The following is a 27,665-nucleotide window of genomic DNA, read 5'->3' on the forward strand; positions in this document are numbered from 1 at the left end:
CTAGGTTTGCCCTTGCCCTACTAAGCTGTGATGAACTCAAGTGCAAAACCTAGCACGGCACCTGCCATATGATCACCAGGCTACTGACCTCACCCAGTATTTCAAACTAGGAAGAAATCTTTTTATCGTAGGGCTAAACAGGGCATGTCTCGTGATTAGTCAGTGCTGGAGAAGTTCAATGCAGCCTCCCCACTGCCTCCAAGGTCACCAAGTGAAAGAGAAAGCTCCCAACAGAGCTCCACCTCACCCCACCCCAAAGAGGAACCATTTAACCAGTTGGCGCTATATGGGGCAACCAAATGAAAGTGCTACGAATCCAAGGGGTCCTCACAAACCCAAGTTACTGTAAACACAATTGGTGTCTGACGTGAAGCAGCGGCGCCGGCCGCACAGCCCCTGCCGCACGCCTGTAGGATCCTCAGTCAGCACTGCTTTGTGGGGCAGGGAGAGCGGACGCACTCAAACCCCATTACCATGACCACCCCAACACCGAGTTATCCCTCCCCTGAGATACCTTATTTGCCTTGCCAAGCCCAAATCTGTGTCATAAATCTCCCCATATTAAAGACAGAGAAAGAAAAAAAAACACAGGTAACATGGTGCTGTGATCTTTATTCCATTACATGACCTTACAACTAAAAAACAGAAACGTGCATCTTTTAATATACTAATAGCATCATCTCATCCCATTGCACTTTTTAAAAAGTATATTAAATTTTAAAGCCATTCAAAAATGGTCTAGGAGAAAGTACTTTTAACAATTTTTTTAAAGAAAAAGAAATCTGAGAGGAAAACGTGTATATATTCAAGATGAATATTAACTCCTTTTGAGGTTTAAGTCCACAACAGGATTTACCATCTAACTTGGAAAGTCTGGGAACCAAACGCAATCTTCCCTTGGTCACAAGGACACTACACGTATATTTTAGTTCTGCCACATGAAATTCTGTCCCACGGAAGAAATATTTCTTTTAAAATCTTTCTGCCCCTAGATCTATTTTGAAAGGTTCCTCATCTGGGTACTTTTATCTCCAGTTTTCAAAGTTATGATCCTCTCCTTCCTTTCTGTTCACTATCTTTATTATGGCTTAAGGTTTTCGGGGCATCAAAGACTTAGGGGTTCAAGTCACAGCGCTGAATTTTGCTTTTTAAAAGAAAACTTTCAAAATACTTTTTTTTTAATCATAATTACATCTGTGAGTAAATAGGATACTTGTACATTCATTTTTCAGAGAAGGCACTACGACATCCTAATTTACAAAAATGGCTTTAAGGAGCTTAGATAACCCTGTACATTAAAGACATCCTTATTACTCTGAACACTGTGAACTCTGTGACTGTATCTGCCAGTGGACTCCCTACTCTGAGCCTCTGGTAAAACTGTCCACTTGCCTCCAGACAATACTGAATTGCACTTTCCCATCCATGGAGCAGCCTCTCTCCCTGTGGTCTCTGAACCACCTGCGATGCTGTTTATAAAAATGGTGAGTTCAGGGCCACAGCCCAGACCAACTGGGGCAATCCCTGGGTATAAAGGCAGGAGTTTGAATTTTTTTAAAGAAGCCTCCCAGGTGAGTCTTACATACTCCAAGGCAGATGAGAACCACGACCCAAAACACAGCTCCAATATGACTTAATGTAAGGAAAACCATTTAATTGCAGACAGTCTTTTACAAGGGGCTTCTTAATGCCATTTACAAAAATCACTTTAACAAATAGTCTGTACTTTTTTGTTGTTGTTAGCTGGTCTTCATTATGCCTTTATTCCTTGACTAAAATTTGGTTGGATATAAATGTAAGAGGAATGATGTAGCCCATGTTGGCTACCTTAGATGACAGCCATCCTAATCATCCTCAATTACATTTCAATAATTCTATGGGGGCAAAAAAGTTCTATGAAGACTTCCAAATAAGTTACATTCCAAAAAGTTCTGGGGAAAAAATAAAACTATTTGTTCTCTATCGCTTTTGCCTGGAGTTAAATCAGCCTGCTTAACTTCTCTGTAACTCACCCATCCAGACACACTCATCCAAACTTGCCCTATCCAGACACCATTGTTAAAGGGCAGGGGGGAATGCTGGGTACGACCTGCCAAAGAAGCATATTGCCAGGACAAGGCAGTTTCTTTGTCCGTTTATTTGTCTGTTTGTCTAAAGCATTTTACTTCACGTGAGTAAAAGAGAAAGAACGGGTAAAGGAAAAACAATCTTCACAGGCAACGTTACGCAGTACAAAGTAGGTGTTAACAGACGACCCTCCGTGAACCAACAGGTTTCTCGGTACACTGCTGGACGGGGTACAGACTGAAGGCGCTCCATCATCACACCTGACAGTTTGCCCTCATTCTGTCTACGAACCAATCTAGAAAGATTTCTCAGTGAAAAACTCTGAATTTTTATTCTACTATTTTTACCATAAGAACTGGAAATTCTTAACTAGAAGTACTAAAAAACTTAACATTTAATTTCTCCTGAAATGAATTCTTTTCATAGAAAGTTTTAAAAACTTCCTTTTATATGTTACTAGGATCATGCCCCATATATGGTTGGGAATGTGCAAATTAAGAACGCTTGCGTGGAAAGCCCACCCAGGAGTGGCAGAGCCACAAACACCAGCAAACACTTGCAGTCTGGGCTCCTCAGTCATGTCCTTGACCCACAGATTAAAGGCTGAGTGAAGTTAAGAGGTAAAAGACATTCTTTCAACCCAGTTATAAATCTCCCCAGGACTACTTACAGCCAGCAATGGGAATGCATTTTCTATTGAAAAAGCTGATATAAAACCACCAATTTACTGTAAAAGCAGAAAAGAGCCAAAGAAAACCCATAAGAATCCTCACTGAGAAAACTTTACACACACTTTCCAGAGGCAGAAGTTGTTAACCAATAAAGACAAAAAAATAAGGCTTCCCTGGGGTAATTAAACCAAGTTATTCCTTTAAGATCAAAACAGAAATGGTGAATTTAAACAGTAACTAAACCCTAAGATTTCACTAAATTATACATTATCACATTTTTAAATTTTAAAAAATCTAATACTTTTGCATTAAAATAAGTTTTAGACACATCATCCTTTCCTCATCATTAAAAGTAGGGTCACTTTAGACAATTATTCTGAAATCTATAAATGTGCTTTAGAATGCATTAAAAGCTAAGAATCTCAACACCTGTAAGGCCTTTAGCTAATAAGTACGAACCTTCAGGAAGAATGAGAGGCCACCTAAAAATGTACCAAAATTTCAAAACAAAGCTTTCAATCTAACAGTCAAAGCTGAGCATCACCGATACGTAAGTCAACAGTTTTTAGAACAAGATGAAATTTTTCTAAAATTTAACAGCGACTAAATAGAAAAGCAAGAACTTCAGGGCAAGATGGTATGTAAATACAAAAAATATATAAAATGCTTGGAATTAATTCAGGACTTATAAAAATACTCGCGTGGTAAAGTGTTAAAGTGGTCAAAAGAAAATTCTTTGATAAAGAGATTACATACTAGCAGACTTACTTTCTTCCACCTTCCATTCATACTTCACGTATGTAGAATTTACACTGATTTTGCCGAAGCTTTCCCACCTCCCTCCCACAACAAAAATTAAATTATCTTAAGAATTAAGGCTCACATACCTGAATGTTTATATACATATTTGCAGGCAAGTTTTATGAAGTTTTAAAATCCACAATAATTCACCATTATAAATCAAAGGAAAAGGCAACTAATAGATAAAAATTTTTTATCACACAAGCAAGGTAAATAAAAAAGAATTCTTAGCTACTTCTAAGGCTTTGTCCATGTTTGGGTGGGACTTTGGGCCTTACTAAGCCAAAGCTATTTTAAAGCTACCAGACTAAAGCAAAGTTAAAAGAAAGATTCGCTAAATAAAATTGACAGTTTTAGCTTTATTAATAAAAATACCAGCTAGTGCATAGGAGAATGCAAATAAACGTTTTGGATAAAGACCTGATTTACTGCTAAGCCACATGAAACAGGACATCAAGTAAAGGCAGTAATGTTTGGTAATGTCTTTCCTCGAATCCTTAATAAAGTTCTGTTCTCATGCAGAACTCTCAAAAACAAAACTTCTCAAACGACAGCTGTGTGTTAGTGTGAGTCCTGTTGAAGACAGACACGTACATAAACCAACAAACAGTGAATCTGACCAAGGCACAAGTTCAAGTGACTTATCAGAGGTCACATGGTTCATTTAGATTCAAGCTTTTTTCTTAAAGTATCAAGTCATTCCTTTTATTATGACCTACTCTGGCTTTTCAAGGCATGCTTGCCTCTTTTCTAGAAAGAAGCTGGAGGAATGAAGGCAAAAAAAGAGTATGCTCCAATAAAACTGCCAGTCTGTCAGGTAAGACTTTAAATTTCAGCGTACGGTAGATTTAAATATGGTATGATTCTTCCAGACTACGTGGCAAACAGGATTCTCTACTCTTATAAGATTTTAAAAGTGTAATGGCATCATTTTCAGTCAGTCTTTAGTTCTGAAGCTTTTGCAAGTTTTGTAAACTTTTAAAAACAGAATCCTTCCCAAAAGAGTAAGGTATAAAAGAACTCACAAGTTTCACCCCAAAACTGCATCTTTCATGAGGTTATCCTCAATCCCCTCCCTACCATGTCTTCAAAAGCATGGATTCAATCTTAAAAAGGCACTAAGTGGCACATAAAGGACTTAAAACCACATTTCCGTTTTTTCCTTTAGCTTTTTCCCCCATAAAGTGCACAAAGCAGAGCAGTAAGAAAAATAGACACAGGCTTGGACCTACATCAGCAAAGAAAAGAAATGGTCCCAACAGAAATGGAAGTGTGTTTAAGAATTTGAAGCCACAGGACAGGTCTGTTTGTTTATTAGTGCCGTGTTTCAGCTCTTCCCGGATGGCCCCAGATCTGCAATCCTCCGGACTCGAACCTGTGGCCGTGGCAGAAACCCAGAAATCAGTGGGGACTGCTCAGGTTCTTGTCGGATTCTCTTGTTAAGATGCTATTGAGTTTTTTTATCCACAGGTGGTCTCCCAACAACTGCATCCCTCACAGCAGCCTGAGTGGAATTGCCAATATGAGATGTAGCCTGCAAAAGACCATTTATGCAACACATGAGTCAATAAAATACAGCACAGCATCAAGAGAGCAGGCAGTCCTTGGGGATAAACTTTCAAAAATCTCTGTCTCCATCAGTGGTATATTACAGAAACTAGCGGAATGAAAATGCAGGGGCCAGGGGAGCCCGTGGCAGCAGCTACCTCCCAAGAGAGTCAGCTGAGCCTCTGGTGTTACTGGCGTGGGGCGGGCAGCTCTCCCGGCTTCACCACAAGCTCCTAATTTAACTGATCTATTCATGCTACTCAGAAAAAGAAAACAATCAGAGTCGCAAGTACCTGCACACCTAGAGATCATGTCAGCGTCAAAAGCCATTGGCTTTTTGGAAGATTTTTTAAAGAGATGCCATCCATTAGTAGGACCCAAAACAAAATTTTGTTAAGTTCATATTTTTCAAAGCTCTTTGATTTTCAGTAAAGTAAACTAGCCCTGGATAGGAGAGAGAATCAGACAGGAACTCTGTCTGAAGAACATGTAGTTACAATTTTCCCGTGAGGGACACAATATGTTTGCAACTTTTTTTGCATTAAAGGGCAGTTTTCAGGCATGGAAACAAGATATTAGGAATAAATATTACCATCCTAAAGAAGGATAATAAAACATAATGCCTATCAGAAAAGAAATGGCCAGGGGAAGTTTCTCATGCCTTCTTTCACTATGAAACTCTTCCAAACAGAGATACTTTACAATAGAGGCACAAACATCTGTCTATTACCAACCCTCAGCCTCCTCGTTGGCACCACTTACCTGCTCCAATACATACGCTGCACCAGAATCAATAGCTCCGCCCAGCTCACGGTACTGACCAGAATACCTGATGTACCCCCAGGTGAGAAGCGCTATTAAGAGCAGTCCAACCATACAGTTGAACAGCTGGGCCACAACCTCAAGACCAACAAAGCCGGTGAGACCCGAGGCTATGTACAAAGCCACGATGCCCGTGAAGAGCACTGCAGGGGTCCGGAAGGTGCTGAAGACATTCTTGCTGCCGTTGTGCTTGCAGAAGTTCTCATAGAGTTCCTTGATCTCCTCCTCCAGCTCCTGCTGGTAACGAAGGCTAAAATCCTTCCCACCCATCTTCTTGGTCTTCTTAAAATGGTCTAGAGCAAGTTGTCTGAATTCAGAGTGCTTCTCCTCTAGGATGTCTGGAGACAAATAAGGTTTATCTCCACCACAAACCTAAGAAGAATAAAGACACAACTTGTTGAAGATCCCTTCAAAAACAAGTGCCAAATAAAACAAGTGAAAACACTGAAAAGGTTAGAATATTCTTAGATACTAGAAATTAACTTTAAAATGATGACCAAGACCAACAAACTCTGAGTTCACCGCCTCTGAAAAGCACACTTTAACAGCCAGGGCAATTGATCCATGAGAGCAGAGACACGGTAAGGAAGCCTTGTTAGAAATGGTAACGGTTAGAAGGCCCAAGGACCAGGATGACCTGAACACAGCATTTTGCCTCATCATCTTAAGAGACATTAAACAGGATCAAGTTTGGGCTTTTGAAGTCAGCAACAATGCCCAGGCTGTAGATACTTGCGAGCAAGACACATGCCCCACACACCTCTTCCATGTTGTTATAATAAATGTCCTTGGCAGAGGCTGCAGCTGCTAAATTGTTGGCTTCGGCAGTGGCCTGTCAAGAAAGGAAAACAGAAACTATAAATCCTTCCTCTTTTAACATTCTTCCACAAATAACCAAGTCAAAATTTCTTCTCACTCTATTCCTCATTCTTCCTTTTTTTATTATTCTCCTGCTATATTTTAAGCTTTTATATAGCTCAATTTATGAACTGAAATACACTTTTTCTGCCAAATTTTCTGCCAAAAAATGTTCTTATACATAAGAATCTTTATCATAAATTAAACCTCTGAAAACATCATTTCTTTTGATTCAATTTTTTTTTCCCTAGATTTTTATTTTTTTCCTTTTTCTCCCCAAAGCCCCCCGGTACATAGTTGTATATTCTTCATTGTGGGTCCTTCTAGTTGTGGCATGTGGGACACTGCCTCAGCATGGTTTGATGAGCAGTGCCATATCCGCACCCAGGATTCGAACCAACGAAACAGTGGGTCACCTACAGCGTAGTGCGCGAACTTAACCACTCAGCCACAGGGCCAGCCCCTGCTTCAATTTTAAATGTAAAAAAAAGACGTAAGTAAAAAAAAAAAAAAAAAAAAAAAAGGGAAAAAGTTTATCTTTACAACATCCATCCCAAGCTCAAGGCTTCCTTTGTGAAAATGTTTTGCTACTAAAGAAATAAACATTTGGCAGTAAACAGCCTTAGGTTCAACACACGAAAGTTGGAAAGTATATGTTTTAACAAAATAACATCTTGAAAATATCAAAATGTTGAAAATAAAAGTAGTTGAAAATAAAAAACCTGATGAGCAAATAGTAAATAGGTACGTCAGGACATGCTCTACTAAAGTAGACCACAGGTAACAGGAAAATGACCTAACAAAACTGGGTATGTTTTATCTGGGTATAATAAGACAATGTTTTCTACACTGTGTTTGGTGGGAAGACCGGCACTGTGAGAGGCCGTTCTGTTTTAACTGCACCACCATGAGAACAGAGAAGAAAACCGGAAGGCAGTCACCCTGCTGGGAAACGTGCTGTTATCAGACCCACACAATGGGAAAGGAGACGACAGCATTCTCTTCTCCAAGGACTTGGCCTGGCGTACACAGGTCAACTCCAGTAACCAAGACATCACTGAGGACGTCAAAGAACTGCTTACCTGGAGCATGGATTTGGGGTGAGGCAGATCTTCCCCTTGGTAAATTTTAATATATGCCTTAGAACATAAACATAAAAATGATTATGAAAAATGTCACTCGGTCATATTTAATCATAGTTTAAGAAACAGTGACCATACAACCGCATTTTCCTAAGGACCTAGATCAACACCCAGGAATTAGCAAAAACACAACACACCTTTGAGTGCATGTTAGCATGTTTAGTTAACTAAAAATGTTCTCAAGCAGCACGAGCCTACCAGGGCTAGGACTCCCACCAGACTCCCCATGCACACTGGCCTCACCACCACCTGTGGGCAGTGACCATCCGCCTTGAGGTAGTCGTGTCACATCTAGATGCCGTCTCCTCCTACTCACAGCAACTTCCTAACCACCTCCTGTCCACACCAGCTTCCTTGAGGAACAATCTTCCTTTAGCCACAGTAATTACTCCTCTAAGAGAGTGCAGAGAATATCCATTTGGTTCTTGGACAGATGCTGCCCCCCAGTGGCCCACTCTTGGAAGGACACTAACACCTGAAAATGCCTCCCACCATCTCCGCGGTGAAACTTTCCCCTACACTTTAAAATACTGACATTCAAGTTAGCTTACAACCCAGATCAGTTTTGCCAAAAGTCAACATTTTAATCATTAAAACATATATTTACCTTAAAATACTCCAACAGCCCCCGACAGGTGACTTTTGAGCCATTGATCTCCTTTTCCATTAAGTTAGCAGGGTTTAACACAAATGGTATCAGTGTCTGCAACTGCTCTTTGAACTCACTGGCGATATCTGTTCACAGGACCAAGAAGAAGCAAACAGTAAGCCAAACAGATATCTTCAACCCAAGTGAGGAGGAAACAGTCTTCACCGCCTATCTAGCGGTTTCAACATCTTCTAGTTGAAAGGGAGGGGAGGGTCCCAGACTGACACCTTCTGGCTGGCTGGATCTCTGTCCCGATGGACGCCTGTCTCCTTAGTCCAGAGGAGAAGACGCAGGACATCCAGACCCTGGTTGTCACTCTGGGAGCTTCAGTCTCTTCCTTACCCTTTCAAGATATTTCACTTTTCAAAGAATTTCATTAACAAGGTCTTCAAAAAATCAACTATCAACCCCTCAAGTTCTCTCAGGCCAGGCCCTTGCCACACCCTCACGCTCCCCCTTAAATCCATTAGAAACCATTATTTGTCCATTTTCCCTGTTTTTGTTCATTTTTTAATGCTAAAAGAAGTAGAAGCACCTGTACCTCATGATATTTATTACCTATTATTTCCTCGGAGGACCCCTGGGCCACCCCAAGGGAAAAGACCACTGTCTCAGGAAGGTGACAGCTTCTGCAAAGTTCCCCCAGAGGGCTCAGGAGAGCCATTACATAGAGCTCTCGCCTCAAAGTGAGAACCAGCTGGTCCAACGATGAAGGAATTAAAATACAAGGCACCTGATTTCTATAATCTAACTTCTTCCCAGGTTCCCAATTAACTCAAACCATCAACTGAACAGACAGCGGGTGGGAACCCACATCAAAGCAGGAACACATCAACACTCCGTAACCCTAATTTATAAAATCGAGACCTTATTTCATTTACTCACTGAACAGTTTCAAGCACCTTTCTGAGGCAGGCATTGTTGTAAGAGTTGGGGACAGAGCAGTACAGAAAACATAAACGGGCTCTAAATCTTTCCAATTATACATATCAACATAAAAATCTGCAGAAAAAACTTCAGGTAACTTTTACTTCCTTAGAGGAATTACTAGATACTGTAATGACAATGTAGACTCCTGGAAAACATTCAAAAGTTCAAAAAAAAAAAAAAAAAACCATCCATAAAGCTCACCATCAGACAATCGTAATTAACATTTAAAATGCCCCCTTTCATTTTTCAGGCTCGTCTACATTGCTAAATTCTTTTTGCAGAAGATTGTACCAATTTATACCCTGCCACCAATATATGAGCAAGCAGGTTTACTACTTTCAAATACACTAGAGGTTTATATTGCTTTTTAAATCTTTACTGCCTCCATTGGTAAAAAACAGTATCCTGGGGCTTCTGCTTCTGACAGTACTACAGACTGGAGAATCTGAAGGGACCTTCTTCCTAACAAGATCCTGATGAAGATATATTCCATTATGTTGCTGGACTTGGAAACAAAAGAGAGCTGCAAGGCGCTGAGCAGGTGACAGAGCAGAGAGCTTAGTGCACATGGAGCTGTGGCTCATCTGAGGCCACTCACGGCGACAGGGTGACCAAACTCTGGGCAAAATTAACTCCTATACGAAGGTGGATCCTGGAAGGGGGCTGGAATGGCCCCAGGTTAGAAAGCCCCCAGCTCCCTGACGGAGCAAACACAAATCTTCTCTGGAGGAAAAAAAGAGATCTGAATAATGTACCCAAAGAGCAGCACAGAGAGATCTGCTGATGGGAAGTAAGGGGAAAATAAGCTAAGAGAAGTAGAATGAGAAGATTTAATACATGTCTAACTGGAGTCCCAGGAGATGAAGGGGTGCATTAGAGGCAATAATAGAAGGGATAATGGCTGAGAAATCTCTAGAACTGATGAAATGCATGAATCCACAGCTTCAGACCACAGCTTATAACAAGTAGGTTAAACAGAAAGCAATACACCACAACATTAAAGCTGTAGCACAGCAAAGACCTTTGGGAAGCAGAGAAACGTTTTCAGAGGGAAGTCCTGCAATACAAGAAGGGAAGGTGAGCAAAGAAATAAAAAGCATCTAGGGAAAGCTAAACAGATATCATCTTATGTTATAATAATGACAGTTAACCGGCGCGGTCAAAAAGAAGACAGAACTAAGACACTAACTGGGAGGAAGTAATCCGAGCTAAACTGTCCTAAAGCTCTGGTATTATTAAGGAAGGAGATTAAGCTACTCGTTTACACTCTAAATACGTATGTGTGGTAAAATTTCAAAGATAACTAAAAGAATTTATTTTTATACAGTGTGTAACTTCCATATTAGTGGGGAAGTGGGGACTGTGGAGAACACTCAACTTAAAAAAAAAAGACCAACAGAAGGGAAAAAAGCATAGAAAGAGCAAAACTAATAAAAAGCAAAAAGCAAGACGATGGCTTTAAAACCAAATGTATCAGGAATCAGAAAATGGACTAAACGTACCAATTTAAAAAACAGAGATTTTCAAATTGGATTTTTTAAAATCCACATATATGCTCTTTATAAGAAATACACCTGAAACACAGAGTCACAGAGAGGTTGAACATGACAGACAGAAAAAGAGACACAAATGAATACTTAGGACAACTAAGCGAGGATAGCCATGTTATTAAAGATAAAACAAGCTTAAACAACAAGAAAAAAGTTATTAGGGCTAGAGAGGGTTACTGTCGATTGCCTCAATTCACCAGAAAGGTGTAACCATACTAAACTTGAATACACTTATTAAAATGGCCTCAAAACATACGACAGAACGACAGGGAGGCAGTGACGAAGCAGCAAAACAGAGGAAGATCAACACACGTGTAACTGACACTCAAGGAGACACAGATCAGTGAAGATAAAGAAAGTGACACATTAACAAGCAGGATTTAGAGAGAAAAATGAACTGCATACTCAAAAATTAAACAAATAGCCACTGTGTTCAGCACACATGGAACATGTAAAAAAGTCTAGGTCATGAAATACATACCAGCAAAGTTCTAAGGATCAGCATCACAGCAGTCACACGCTATCAACATACTGGATAAAACGTGTCAAAAAATGTATCATCAAAAGCAGAAGTATCAGAGAATTAAAAAGTTTTTAAATTCATATATATTTGGAGATTAAAAATCGTTCTTCTAAATAAGGTGTGGGTCAAAGAAGAAATCATAAAATAAATAAAATACTATTCAGAAGTGAAAGATAATGAAAATGCCACCTAGCATAATGGGCTAAAGTGTACTAAGAGAAATTCACAGCCTTAAAAATCTTTTATTAAAAAGGAAAATTAGGGGAGCTGGCCTGGTGGCACAGTGGGGTTAAGTTCGCCCGTTCCGTTCCAGCGGCCTGGCATTTGCAGCCTTGGATCCCAGGCGCAGACCTACACACCACTCATCAAGCCATGCTGTGGAGGCGTCCCACATACAAAAAATAGAGGAAGAGTGGCACAGATGTTAGCTCAGGGACCATCTTCCTCAAGCAAAAAAAGAGGAAGAGAAAAGAGGCAGCAGACGTTAGTTCAGAGCAAATCTTCCTCAGCAAAAAGAAAAGAAAAAGACTTAAGGACCATCTGAAAAAAATGAGTTTAATTAATTCTATAATGAAACTGAATAAACAGCAAAAAATATTCTCACACACACACAGGCCTAAGGAGTTTTGGAGGTTTCTTCTACCACTTTCAAACACTGTTTAACGTGATGTAAACTCTTCCAGAAAACAGTGAGGAGACTACTCCCCAAGGCATTCTATGAGAGCAGGGCATCAGAACCAGGAGGTGGCAGGTGAGACTAGAAAACTATAGACTAATCTTGCTCATAAACTGAGATACCAAAATTCCACACAAAATATTAGGAAATCAAATCCAGTGACAGATATTTATTTTCAAAGAAAGAAAAAAGATAATACATGAGGATCCATTTATCCCAGAAATGCAAAGGTGGTTTAGCATTAGCAAGCTCTACATCAGGGGCCGGCCCCGTGGCCAAGTGGTTAAGTTTGCACGCTCCACTCTGGTGGCCCAGGGTTTCGCTGGCTCGGATCCTGGGTGCAGACATGGCACCGCTCATCAGGTCATGCTGAGGCGGTGTCCCACATTAACACAACCAGAAGGACCTACAACTAAAATACACAACTATGTACTGGGGCACTTTGGGGAGAAGAAGAAGAAGAAAAAGATAGGCAGATATTAGCTCAGGTGCCAATCTTAAAAAAAAAAAAAAAAAAAAACTATGTCACTCATCACATTAACAGACTGAAGTAGAAAAACCACATGTTCACTTCAGTAGACGCAGAAGAAACATCTGACAAAATACCAATATATAATTTTTAAAATATTTTTGACAAAATAGGAATGGAAGGGAACTTCCTTAATCTGAAAAAGGATATATACCAAAACTCTATTGCAAACATCAATAATGGTAAACTGTTAGAAGCATTCCCTTTAAAATCAGGAACAAGATAAAGATGCCCATTATTGTCGCTTCTGCTTAACATTATACTGGAGTCCTAGTCTTCCTATAAGAACAAAATTTAAAAATACAAAATTTGATGTGAAAAAAAGTAAAAACTTCATTCTTCATTAGTGACACAGACAAGACCTAATAACTATAAATTACTAGAAATAATGAGAGTTTAGCAAGATAGCTGAACATACAATACAGAAGAATCAAATGTATTTCAAGATACCAACACGAATAATTAGGAAAAATAATTTTTAGGACTTCTAAGTTCTAAGGAAACTAGAAATACATGTAATAAAACATGTATAAGACCTGAATCAAGTTTTCATATCCTTCATAAAAAGAAGTTAAAGACCTGGATAAATGGAGAGATTACCCTGTTCAGGATAAGAATACCTATTATCATAAATATATGCCAATTCTCCTCAGATCAACTTATAGATTCAATATGATTCCAATCAAAACCAAAACAAGGACATTAATAAATTTGATAAGCTGATTCCAAGTTACATAGAAGAGCAAAGACTAAGGCATAATTAAGACATTCCTGGGGCCGGCCCGGGGGCTGAGTGGTTAAGTTCGCACCTCCGCTTCAGCAGCCCAGGGTTTCGCCAGTTTGGATCAGGCCATGCTGAGGAGGCGTCCCACATAGCTCAACCAGAAGGATCTACAACTAGAAAATACAACTACTTACTGGGAGGCTTTGGAGAGAAGAAGAAAAAAAATAGAAGATTGGCAACAGATGTTAGCTCAGATGCCAATCTTTAAAAACAACCAAAGATACAAAAATACCTTTGGAAAAAAAGAGACACTCCTGAAGATGACTAAGGGTGAAAAAGGGAGAGAAGTTTTCCACCAGACATCAACTCTTATTATAAAATAATTATGATACTATAGTAATGGCACATGACCAGACAAAATGGTCAGTGGAACAAAATAAAGAGCCTAGAATGAGACCCATGCATATATGAAAGGCATTTCTTTTAAAACATAAAAGAAGCTGCAAATAATAGGAAAATCGAGTATTCAATAAATAAAGTTACAAGCATTGGTATCTACATAGAAAAATAGAAAAGGGATCTCTACCTCACATATGCACAAAAATTAATTCCCAGTGGATTAAACACAAATATGAAAGACAAAACTTGAGAGACAGAGGGCTGGCCCCGTGGCCGAGTGGTTAAGTTCGCGCGCTCTGCTGCAAGCGGCCCAGTGTTTCGTTGGTTCGAATCCTGGGCGTGGACATGGCACTGCTCGTCAGACCACGCTGAGGCAGCGTCCCACATGCCACAACTAGAAGGACCCACAACGAAGAATATACAACTATGTACTGGGGGGCTTTGGGGAGAAAAAGGAAAAAATAAAATCTTTAAAAAAAAAAAAAAAAAAAAAAACTTGAGAGACAGAGAGAGAGAGTGTATGTGTGTGTGTGTAGAGAAAGGAAAGGATATTCTAAAACAAGACTTAAAAAGTGCTACATAAAATCAAAGGTGAATGAATTCAACCACATTATAACTAAGGCATATAGGGGCCTGCCCGGTGGCGCAGTGGTTAAGTGCACACGTTCTGCTTCTCGGCGGCCTGGGGTTCACCGGTTCGGATCCCGGGTGTGGACACGGCATTGCTTGGTACACCATGCTGTGGTAGCCGTCCCACATATGAAGTAGAGGAAGATGGGCACGGATGTAGCTCAGGGCCAGGCTTCCTCAGCAAAAAGAGGAGGACTGGCAGCAGTTAGCTCAGGGCTAATCTTCCTCAAAAAAAAAACAACAAAAAAAACTGAGGCATATAAAAAAATGTCAAGACACAAGATGGGAAAGGGCATCTGCAACACATAACCAACAAAAGTTCCTATCTTCAAATAGACATGTAGGATCTTTACATGGCAGAGACAGACAGACAACCCAGCCAAAAAACTGGACAACAGGAATTTCACAGGAAAGGAAACATGAGTGGAAATAAATAAATGAAAGGATATTCAATCCCAGTGATCAGGGAAACATGATTTAACCCCTCAATGACATACTATTTTATATTACTAAATTGGCAAAACTAAGATGTCTGACAACACCAAGTGTTGCCCAGAATATGGATCAGGGGAATTTTTACACACATTGATGAAGGGAGTATAACCGGAACCACCACTTTCAAAACCCATTTGGCATTCTCTGGTGCAGGTGCAGCATACATACTTTAACATCCAGCAATCCCGCTTTTAAGGACACGCCTTTGGGAAACTCCCATATATCCACATATACAAGAACGTTCACGGTAGCATTGTTCTTAACAGCAAAAAACTGGGAAAGCTGCAATTTCCATTGAGAATAAACTGTGCTATATTCACAAAAGGGACTATTGTACAACAATGAAAGAGAATGAACCACAACTACGTGCAATAACACAGATAATCTTAGAAATAAAACACTCAGTGAAAATGCAAGTTGGCCACATTCTATATTTTTATAAAGTTCAAAATTAAAGAAACTTAGCGATAGAGTATTAAGCGAATCAAACACAAGTAATAATTTTTTAAAAAATTCAAGGACAGAATAAGCAAAATTTAGAATAGTGATTCTTTCCGTGGGGAGGCAGGAAAACAGGACAGGGAAGCAGCACACAGGTACAGGAAAGAGTACTGCTAGTGTTCTAGACAGAGACTGGCAAACGACAGCCCTTGTACCAAAACAGCCTGCTAACTCAATTGTAAATAAAGCTTTATTGAAAACACAACCAGGTCCATTGATTGACACGTTGTCTCTGGCTGCTTTCTTGCTACAACAGCAGAGCTGAGCAGTTGTATGGCACAGAAAGCCTAAAACACTTACTATGTGGTCCATTACAAAAGTTTCCAATTCCAGTTCTAGACACAAAGCTGGGCAGGATGTTCATGATGTTATGTTTCATACCTTACATATACATCTTGTGTGTCTTCTTTTTCACATGTAATACTTCTGTATTCTTTTAGATATCTAATAGTACATTTAAAAATTTCATAGTGGCTCGTTATTTTGTTTCTTTTATTACTAGTTAGGGCAAACTTTCTCCGTATCTGTTCACCAGCTGATTTCCTTTTCAGTGAACTCTCTACTATAGGCCTTTATCTTAGAATGCAGTCACTCCTCATAAGCAAATCAACACGCTATCCTTACGTGTACTGTGATCACTGAAATATTTTATCCAGTTTGTTCGCTTTTTAAATATGCATAAGATTATTATGTATTCAAATCTGTGACACGTTTCCTTGACAATTTCTTTTATTCCTTCTAATTGTAAAGAGTCCTTCCCTAATTCCAATGGTCTAATAAAATTAACTTTTTCCCCATGCCTTAATGTTTATAACTTAACTTTGTAATCTACCTAGAATTTATTTATGGCTCATAATCTACATGAGATTCTCCTCTCAATAGCAACATGCACTTCTTATCTCCACTGACTCCCATCCCATCTTAAATAACTGATCATTGATCTCTTGACATCAAAAAATGTAAGAAGTTTTTTAATCCATCCTACCTAAGTAAATGGTAGCAATCTCCACCTAAATACTCTCATACTCTACAGCCTCCTCAGGATGGCGCCAGAGCATGGCCTGTAGCAGCTTTAAAAAGGGATTAATCCCCATATTACACATGGAGTAGTGGCTTAATATATGATAAAGGCGACATTTCAACCAGTGCGGGAAAGTTGGACTATTCAATAAATACTGTTGGAACAAATGGGTAGCCATTAGGAAAATGAGTTGGATCCAAATTGGATGATAAATTATAATGTGAAAACTGAAAACATAAAATTTCAAGGAAATTAATTTTTTAAAAAAGTTATAAAAGGTTCCCTAAAATTACAAAACATTAGGGAGCTAAAAAATACATAAACCTTTGCAGAGCTAATAAGAATTCTTCACGATTAATCCTCCTAACGATTACAGTTCCTTAAACAGACACACAGGGCAGACTATCAATACCAAGTGAAGTAAAAGAAATTTTTAATTTTCAAGTTTTTCCTTTTAAAAACATACATTTTTAAACATATATACATACACTTTAAATGTACATTTTTAAATAAATAGGATTATACAACATATGCCACTTTGCAATCTTTTTACATTTAATAACATGTCATGGACATCTTCCTATGTAAATACAGATAGGTCCATCTACCTACCTTATTCTTTTAAATAGCTGCATTTTATCCCTTTGTGCAGATGCCTCATAATTTAACCACTTCCTCAAAAACACATATTCAGGTTGTTTCCAATTATTCTCGATTACAATAATGCTACAGTAGTATATATCCTTGTCCATACATTTCTATCTACTTATTTGGATAGTTCCTTAGGATAATTTCCTAAAAATGAGATACTGGATCAAAGGATGTGAACATTTTAAATTTTGATACTGTCACATAAAGACTATAAGAATTTATACCAATACATTTTCCCTTCATTGCTTATTGTGATGCTACACATATTTTCATGAGTATATACTGACCATTTGTGTTTCTTTCTTTGGGACTTGCCTTTTCAAGTAAAAAGGAAGATTTTAACATGTAAATATGTTTTAAAGTTTAATCATGGATGAGAGAAACAGTGCATAATTATGAGACTAAAGGTTACCCATATAGAATTTGTTCCCTATTTTATAAATATAATAAATATGAAACTTAGCATATTTAATGTTTAGTAATAAACCATTCATAATCTGTAAACATATACACTGGGTTGGACAGTGTCCCCTTAAAATGCACATCCTCCTGGAATCTCAGAATGTGACCTTATTTGGAAACAGAGTCTTTACAGATGTAATTAGTTAAGGTGAGACCATACTGGATTCAGGGACCTAAATCCAAAGAGTAGTGTCCTTCTAAAAAGAGAGAACACACAGAAATAGATACACACAGAGAAGGTGGCCATGTGACAACAGAGACAGAGATTGGAGCAATGAAACTACAGGCCAAGGAATGACAAGGATTGCTGGCAACCAACCGAAGCTAAGAGAGAAGCATGGGAGGGACTCTCCGTCAGAGCCTCCACAGAGAACCAGCCCTGCCCACGCCCGCCCGGTTTGTGGTACTTTGTTACAGCGGTCCTAGGAAACTCACATGACATGCATATTCAAAAGCGATACAAAATTTCAAAAGTCGGGGCTACAGAACTTTAAAAAACTATTTCTATTTCCTGGAATGACATGATAAAAGTGAATTTTAAAACAGAACGTCTTGAAATAGTAAAATGCTTGAAAATATGGAGGAAGGCCACTTTGTACGTTTATGTCCGATAACCTGAGAGCAGCCTGAGGCGAGAGGAAAGGCAGGAGTCACTCTCACTAACCCTCTCCTAAACGTCCACATCTAAGAATGTCACTCAGCATCTGCCCTACCAATGAGGAACAAAGCAGAGCTTAGGTTTGGTGAAAGTATGTCTAATAATGGAGTGTTCGAACCCGAAACGAACACATCACCTACACACTCAACTTTCTCTCCATACTCAGCTCAGAGGAGCAACTCCTTTTCAGGGAAAAGGTTCTAGCTCCAGTGCTGCCTAAGCACACGTCTCCCTAAGGCCAGCCCTCAAACTTGGATTTTTTTTTTTTTCTTTGAGGAAGATTAGCCCTGAGCTAACATCTGCTGCCAACCCTCCTCTTTTTGCTGAGAAAGACTGGCCCTGAGCTAACATCCGTGCCCATCTTCCTCTACTTTATATGTGGGACGCCTACCACAGCATGGCTTGCCAAGCAGTGCCATGTCTGCACCTGGGATCCAAACCAGCGAACCCCAGGCTGCCAAGCAGAACGTGCGCACTTAACTGCTGCACCATCGGGCCGCCCTCGAACTTGGATTTTTGAACTGCCATCTGACAGGCTGTGGAAGTTTCCTGCTCAGGAAACCTGCCAACCACATAAAAATATCATACAAGTGACTAATAGAAGGTAAAGGTAAGTCTCTCACACTCGGTTTCTTTTGTAATATTAAGAAGAGCTGGTCTTAAGTTGATTTACTTACGTAAATCTTAAGTTGAACAAGTATATTAACTTTCTTGGATCTAACTTTCTCGGATCAACTGAGTCAAATAAACTGAAAATGGTGCATTTTATGTCTAATATGAAGCTATGAAAAACTTCCACTTCAAGAGGCAAGTTCTCGTGGTAACTAAACAGCACAGACCCCCTAAACGACTTCCCCAACGTAACAGAAGAACTTCTACTTCAGCACAGTATGCCTTAGGGGTAAGAAGGATCTGGATGGGAATCTGCCCCACCGCTTACTAGCTGAGTACTTGGAGCAAGTCACTTAACTTCCGGAGCCTAACAGCTGCATGGAATTAAGCATGAAAGTAACTAGCACAGTGTTGGTGCCATGGGCTGAATGTTTGTGTCTCCCAAAAAATTCCTATGTTGCAGTCCTAACCCCAAGGTGACGGTATTAGCGTAGGTGGGGCCTCTGGGAGGTGCTTAGGTCAAGAGGGTGAAGCCCTCAGGAATGGGATTAGTGCTCCATAAAACCCCACAGAGCTCCCTGGCCCCTTCCACCACATGAGGACACAACCAGAAGTCTGAGACCAGGAAAAGGACCCTCACCCAACCATGCAGGCACTCTCCAGTCTCCAGTCTCCAGAACTATGAGAAATAAATTTCTGTTGTTGATAAGCTACCAGTCTGTGGTATTTTCTTAGAGCAGCCCAAACAGACTGACAGCTGGGAACACTACTGGGCCTCTAAAAATGGCAGCTCTTATTATTTCTACTTTACCGGGAACCTGAGAAACTCAGATAAGTTCACAAACAAAAGTGCTTAGAGTTCAACATATGTGTAAACTGAGGGCTAGCCATTAAATGACTCAAGGTCTCGATGAATAAGGAACAAAAATAAGGTAATGGAACCCAAGAGTCCCAACTCTGATTTCTCCAAGCTAGCATCTAGTCAGCACTTCCTGCTATTAACACACGACCCAGCATCAGGTTTTGCTTTAAAAACAAACAGCCATGCCATGAATCATGTTACCTTTCTGTGGCAAATTAATTTCACTTGATAAATATTAGCTGACTAATGTTTAGCCTTCCTTTATTTAGCACTTTTATCTCTTGTAAATCAGTAATCATGTCTCTTAGAAAGATCATTAATGGATATCACCACCACCATTTCAGATGGAGAAACTAAGGTAAACTAATTGACAGTTGCAGTAAGGCGGAGCAAAAACGGAACTAGACTCTAAATGCTGTTCTAAGAGAACACGCTGTTTCTCTTAAGCACTCACTAGGTTCACAATTGACATTTTCTGGTCACTATTTAATTCCAGAGACCAAATCACACGTTTAAAATAACGTCATCTATAACACACCTTTCAACTTGCCATCAAAGTCAGGGCTTGTGGCCACCTCGAGTCCTGGATGTGGTAGGAGAAAACAGGTGACACTGGAGAAACATGAGTGAATGTGATTTCGGACGTTCTGAATTTCTTCATGTTGATGTTCTTTCACCTGCCAAAGAAGACCAACAATTTACAAAAGACCATTTGTTGTTCTTCACTAGGAACCACTAGTATAGGACAAAGGAGAGAAGAGTTCCCAGCTCTGATGGATCACAGTGGCCTGTCTTATGTCCAATGAGAAACATTAGAACCCCAGGTAGCAATAAATGCATAAATCTGATTAACCGTGGCTTGACTCCTATAGCTACCAAAGAACAGGTACTAAAGAGTTCCTTAAAAAAGAGTATTGCACAACAGTCAGGAAGAACACGGAAAGGTTTGTGGGCATGAAGGAGGATCTAACCAGTTAGCAGTGACTGACAAAGGACTCCTGTGTTTCAATTTTGGAGAACAGGCTAAGCCTGTTTATATCCGCCCCAAAACAAATCAGAATTTTGAATAAGAGTAACAGAACTAAAGTTCCGAATGTGACATTCTAAATGCACATATAGAAGCTGGTGTAAAACATGGAATGGAAATTACAATCAAAGCTTGGACTTTTGCCCAGGGTTCTTCTCTATAGTCCCTGTGCATTATATACCCAGGATCTTTAATCTTACCGTGAATTATAATCGTGTGGGCTAATATTCATAAGCATTTAAACACACTTAAAATAATTTTCCATAATCTGCTTTAAATACAACAACTAAAGGCCAATGAGAAAGTTATCACTACTTTTAGGTAATCCCCCAGAAGATTATATTCCTACTTACTTGTAGACGCTTATCCAAAAACGACATTCCTCCCTGTAGTCCATAGTTGTATTCATAAGGGAAACTCCAGTCTCGAACCAAAAACATTAGTGTCTATTTAGGAAAAAAGCAGAGCATCTTACAGTGTTGCATAAATGCATTTCAAAATACCAAGTGAAATACTTCTTTGCATAATGCCAGCTTCTTCAAAGGGGGGCAAGAAAATGTGCTGAAGGATGTTATCTATTCTGTACCAGCTTAGAAACCTTAAAAACACAAGAACGACATGGATATGCCAAATGTGAGGTCTGCATATTCTATCTGCTATTCTTGTTCCCACGGATAATAGGAACAGAAAGAAGAGGTTGATGGGAAAATGTTAAATTTAACTCTCTGCTCTTTAAGCAAGTAGGAGAAACGGGGAAAGGAGAAGAAGACAACATGGCACAGGTTGATCATAGAATCAGACCTACTTGTAACCGGGGGAAGGAAAAGAAAACTAAATTAAATAATACTTAAAGGTCCTCTCATCTTACTGAGGTTATTGTGCATTCTCATCATCATGAAACAATCAGCTAAAGAAGGGGTCAGCAAACTCTCTGTAAAGGGCCAGAGAGTGAATATTTCAGGCTGTCGTAGAAGAAGTAGCCATGGACAATTCAAATGAACACAGCTGTGTTCCAATAAAACTTTAGCTATGGACTCTGACATTTAGATTTCATGCAACTTACACATCATGAAATACTATTCCTCTTTTTTATTTTTTCCAACCATTTAAAAATATAAAAACCATTCCTAACTCACAGGTTATATAAAAACAGGCAGCTGGCCAGATTTGGCCTGCGGGCTATAGTTCACTGGTCTCTCAACTAAAACAAACATATGAATTACATTTATAGTTAACATTCTACCTGGAAGGGTTTTTGGAAAATTTCATCCATCGCCAGACGACCATATTCTGTGAAGAGCTTTAAAAAAGAAGAGTTATGATTTGTAAGGCAAAATTACTTAAAATATTTCTATGGCTATTCTTCAACAAAGAATTCATTTAACAGACTGAATACTACTTGTATGAGACCAAAGTTATATAGTTTCAAAAGCGCACAGGAACTATGAACCTTAAAGTAATCTTGGTGGTGGTTCTCCCTCACATGCCGCAGGCCGACTCATTAGCAAACCCAGAATCCGAGCACTCAGCTTCCTCACTCACAGCTTCCTCGCGGCTTGGACACTGCAGCAGCTTCCTAACTGGGCTCCCCTTCTCAGTCCCCGCCCCCAGGGACTATTCTCAATACAGCAGCCTCAGTGGCTTCATCATAAATAAGGTTAGCTAGGTCACTTCACGCCTCTGTTCACAACCCCAGCCTCACTCAGTATAACAGCCAGTCCTCACCGGGATCGAGCCACACTGGCCCTCCCAGCTGCTCCTCAGACACGCTGAGCACACTGCTGCCTCAGGGCTTTGTTCTGATCCCTCCTTCAGCCCGCAGTGTTCTTCCCCCAAATATGCACAATCAGCTCCCTCACTTCTTAAGGTCTTTACTCAGAGGGCTCCTTCTCAATGAAGCCTTCCAGGCCATCTGCCTAACAAGATTACAACTCTCCATACAGTATTTCCTACCTCATGTCTCTTTTTTATTTTACTCCTTAACCCATCTCACTATCCAGCACACTATACCTTTACTTATCTTGACAAGTGTCTGTCTTCACTGCTAGCCTGTAAATTCCATGAGGGCAGGAATGTTCGTCTGTTTTGTGCACCTCCAGCAGTAAGAAGAGCCCTGGGCCCGTGATATGTATGCCATTCAAACGACTGAATGAACAAATTCTTTTTTTTTTTTTTTGAGGAAGATTAGCCCTGAGCTAATTACTGCCAATCCTCCTCTTTTTGCTGAGGAAGACTGGCCCTGAGCTCACATCTGTGCCCATCTTCCTCTACTTTATACGTGGGACGCCTACCACAGCATGGCTTTTGCCAAGCGGTGCCATGTCCACACCCAGGATACGAACTGGCGAACCCTGGGCCACCGAGAAGCAGAACATGCAAACTTAACCCCTGTGCCACTGGGCCAGCCCCTGAATGAACGAATTCTTTAAGGTTAAGGTTTATACATACATTTACCTCTATCTCTTCATGAAGCCTTACTAAAAGTATTGCAAAACAAAGTTTAAAAGTTATAAACTCACAGGACAAAGAGGATGAGAAATGATATGACAGCAGAGAAGAGTTATTAAAAATACTCCGGGAGGAAAACAGACAAATGAGAAAGAAGTGTCTGGTTTGGGCTTTCTCTGCTCTGCTAAGAAATCCGCAAGAGGCAGGAGCCATCAAGAAATTAGCAGATTCTCTGAAAGGCTCAGAAATTAGAAGCCCCAGTCACCTTGAAGGAGGGGTGAGGGAGAGGGCTGAAAACTAAGAAATGGTTGAATGTCTCTGGAGAGAGCACCCACACTCCCAGATCCTGCTCCCTCCCCCGCTCCAATCCTCTTCCTGCCCCACAGAGATGGGACATGTACCCTCTGGAGAGGGTAAAGCAACAAGAATTTAGACTTTGACGCCAAACTCAGCTGAGGACAGGAGTAAGTCCCCTACCTTACCGGAAATGGGTACTTACGTCACAGTTTACCTACTGAACAGTGACACTCCTTAGCCCTCTCACCCTGCTGGAGCCACCCTAAGCTTCCACCCACCCAGCCAGGAGGTTAAAGAAGTCTCTGGGGAAATTGACAGCCCAAGAATAACAGTCTAGAAAAGAAGACATTAGGGGTTGCAACAAAATAGCTAAATAATCCTGCCCAATCACCTCACGGTTATCCAAACCAGTACACAAGGCCCACCCTCTCACCAAAGCTCCCAGGCGGGTTTTCAGGGGCTCACTCTTAAACACAGTCAAAACCAGGCCTTTGGGAAAAGCTTCCAGCAGGAAAGAGAGAAGCTCAAGTCCTTCAGTTCTAGAAAACCATCTTATATTATTCCTCTTATAGTTTCTTTCTCTCATTTCTCATTTACCAAAACACCTGTTATTAACATGTTAAACCTCTCCTGAATTAATCCTCAAATTTTCCTTTTTTATGTGTCTTCCGTTCTGTCTCTCCTCCCTCACTCCATCTCCTCTTCCCCCCTTCTCCCTTCTCTCCCCTCCCCCCCCCACCCTGCCCTTCTCTCTTCTCTTCCCTATCTCTCTGCTTCACTCCCCCTCTTCCCAATTTCTTTTAATTTTTTTAATTTTCTTTTTTTTTTTTTTTGAGGAAGATTAGCCCTGAGCTAACATCTGCTGCCAATCCTCCTCTTTTTGCTGAGGAAGACTGGCCCTGAGCTAACATCCATGCCCATCCTCCTCTACTTTATATGTGGGACACCTACCACAGCATGGCTTGCCAAGCGGTGCCATGTCCGTACCGGGGATCTGAACTGGCAAACCCCAGGCAGCCAAAGCAGAATGTGCACACTTAACAGCTGTGCCACTGGGCAGGCCTCCCAATTTCTACTCTTTGTCTTTTCATTCAATCTGCTGGGGAAATTTTTTCCAATTTATCTTCTAACTCCTCCTCTACTGAATTTTCCATTTTTGCTGTCATAGTTTTAATTTCCAGGAGCTCTTTTTTTGTTTTCTGAAGGCGGCTTTTTAACAGCATCCTGTTATTTCTTGGTTACAACAGTTGCAACATCTTATCTTTCTGAGAATACGAGTTTACAAAGAATGAAGAAAAAGCTCACAGTAAGATACATTACCATGAAAATTCATGCGAAGAATAAGATCTTAAGCTTCTGAGAGAAACAAAAAGGTCACACAAAGGATCAGGAGTCAGATGGTGTGGGACTTCAGCAGCAACAGTGGAAGCTAGAAGGCAATGAATGAAGCAATGCCTTCAAGTCTAAAAGAAAATTATTCCATCCTATAATTCTAGGATAAAATTTAAATATTCTCAGACTTACAAGGCCTCAAAAAAGTTACCTCCTATGCAAGCTTTCTATACTTTCTCAGGAAGCTACTGGAGAATGCATAGGAATAAGGAGAGAATAAACAAATAAAAGATCAAATGGGATCCAACTGATCCAAGGAATTGAAAAGCAATTGCCAGGATGATGACTGTGCACCAGGCTGAGAAGAGGCCGTCCCAACTAGAGGAGAAGACAGCAGCAGGAGGGACGCCTCCCCAGGGAAAAGGAAACAGGACCTGAAGTGATGAGACCATGCTAAGAAGGGTTAGCAGCCTATCCTCTGCGGATGCGTTAGTGATAAGCACATAGAACACTAAACTAATGAAAAAGGTGACAAAGGTAATCAATTACAAGAAATGCAATCATAGTTCACAATGAGCCTCAGTTATGAAGAATAAAGATCTCTGTAGGTTTATTCTAATATTTATTTATTCCAATATTTTTAATATTTTGTTGCGAATGTTTTCATTACATTTTTAAACTGGTTAATGTTGGTAGATAGGAAAGTCTATTGATTTCTGTATTTCTATTTTGTGATGGTTATCTAATTATTTTTTTCATTCTAAATAGTTTTCCACTTGATTCTTGTGGATTTCCAGACACACAAGAATAGCATTTTCCTCTTTTTTAATGCAATTTCTGGCTCCACCGTCAATCAGCCTTGTCAAGCGAGACAAGTCCTCCAGCCATTAGGCCCAGTGGCCAGCCTCTATAGAGAATAAATCCACCACACCTACCATCCCCATTTTCACCAACCAATGCCCTAACTGTAGCCCCATCCCTCCCCCCAGCTACTCGGCCTAAGGCACTGGCACCTCATCCACATAATACTCCAGACCTCCCTTCCCCCACACCAGACACTTCCACTGTATCTTCTGCAATTTCAGATGCACATTGAACACTGCCCAAAATTTCCAGCTGCTTCTCTGAGCATTTCTTCTACCTCCTTGCTTTAACTAAAACCTGAGGGCACAATTTTCCCTGTAGATATCTCAAGTAGTGGCTACTATTCTCTCAAACCCCTTGTGTCTCCGGATCGAGAGCTGGGTTGGTGAATTCCTCACTTCAGTTTATCACTTCTAAGCCTTGATTCTCCGTCCCCTTGTAAAAAGCCTGCTCCTTTAGGATTCTTGCCATTCTGTAGAACCTCTTCCCCCTATTCCTTACTGCTGTCCCTCTACTAACCATGTGGTCACTCCCTCTCATCCATCGAGGACTCTGGCCCTGTCCCAGTCTTCATCAAAGCAGGCACTTCCATTCACTCCCTGCCTCAGCCAAGAACCTAAGAGGAGTAGAGGGAAGATGCTTTTCCTCCTCTGCAGTAGGACATGATTAAAAGAAGCAGGAAAGCTTGATGTTGAAACGATTATGAGAAAGACACGCTTAAACATATCTTGGGTTTGAGGAACCAGAGGATGGTGGAGCTCTTGAGAACAGCATCATAGGAGAATTCTGTAACTGCATCATAATTTCCTTACCACTTGGTATGGGTTGAATTGTGTTCCTCCTATCCCCCAAAAGTATGCTGAAGTCCTAATCCCTGGTACCTGTGAATGTGACCTTATTAGAAACAGTCTTCACAGATGTAATCAAGTTAAGATGAGGTCATTAGAATGGGCCCTAATCCAATGACTGATGTCCTTACAAGAAGAAATAACAGATACACAGGAAGAAGGCAAAGTGAAGACACAGAAGGACGACAGCCACGTGAAGACAGAGGGAGAGCCTGAAGTGCTGCAACTGCAAGCCACGGAATGCCAGATCGCCGGCAAACCACGAGAAGCAGGAAAGAGGCAAGGAACGGTTCTCTCCCACAGGCTGCAGAGAGACGGCCCTTCCCCACTTGATTTCTGACTTCTAGGCTCCGGAAGTGTGAGACAATAAATCTCTGTTGTTTTAAGGCCCCAGTGTGTGGTACTGTTGCTGCAGTCCTAATACACCATCCATGCCTATTCATTTATGTCTCTCTCTCACTGACCGAACTATAAAATCCATACAGACAAGAATCACGTCTATCTATAGCACTGGGTCCACTGCCTCACACAAGGCAGGCATTCCAAAAAATACGCAAGAGGAAGGAGCTTAGAGAAGAATAAGTTTCAGGTGAAAAGGTGTCAAGCTCAAGTTTTGATGAAAATGTTTTAAGGAGCAACAGCTCTCAACCACTGAGTCATGGCACTGGTGTAGAACCATCAATTATGAAGTACAAGGAATGCTAGGAGTAACATTAAAGGCAAAAGTTTAGGAATTATTTTGTTTTTTTTTAAATGAATATAAATTAGAACTAATTCAAGGCTAATCCCTATGAGAAATGAAAGCCTCACTCTCTCACATTCTGATGTTTTCTTGAATGTCAGTGGGGGAAGTGGAATTCCGACTCTGCAATACCCACAGAAGAGTGTTTTACAGAAAAACATAAGAACTGCTGCTATGGAGAACAGAAGACCATGACTAATAATAGCAGTAGTAACAGTAGTGAGAAATAATGGGCAGCAGTTACTAAGCACATACTATTGTTCCAGGCACATTAATGTATTTCACCTCACCTGGATTACTGCAATAGCTTCATAACCAGTCTCACT

At 40.3% G+C, this 27,665-nt stretch overlaps 1 protein-coding gene across 5 annotated transcripts in view; it reads right to left on the bottom strand.

The window, feature by feature from the left end:
* Positions 1-592: 592 nt before the first annotated feature.
* ATL3 (atlastin GTPase 3) overlaps positions 593-27,665 on the bottom strand; it is a 50,909-nt gene continuing 23,836 nt past the window's right edge. For all 5 annotated transcript variants that reach the window (XM_070228834.1, XM_070228833.1, XM_070228835.1 and 2 more), the window contains 8 exons: positions 22,052-22,108; positions 21,162-21,254; positions 20,320-20,458; positions 8,517-8,644; positions 7,850-7,906; positions 6,670-6,741; positions 5,850-6,281; positions 593-5,073 (listed from right to left, as the gene is read on the bottom strand). In XM_070228834.1, the coding sequence (XP_070084935.1) occupies positions 4,987-5,073; positions 5,850-6,281; positions 6,670-6,741; positions 7,850-7,906; positions 8,517-8,644; positions 20,320-20,458; positions 21,162-21,254; positions 22,052-22,108 (1,065 nt within the window). In that variant the 3' untranslated portion in view covers positions 593-4,986. The remainder of the gene's footprint in view (positions 5,074-5,849; positions 6,282-6,669; positions 6,742-7,849; positions 7,907-8,516; positions 8,645-20,319; positions 20,459-21,161; positions 21,255-22,051; positions 22,109-27,665) is intronic.

This window comes from Equus caballus, chromosome 12, assembly GCF_041296265.1.
Source record: "Equus caballus isolate H_3958 breed thoroughbred chromosome 12, TB-T2T, whole genome shotgun sequence".
Taxonomy (NCBI): Eukaryota; Metazoa; Chordata; class Mammalia; order Perissodactyla; family Equidae; genus Equus; species Equus caballus.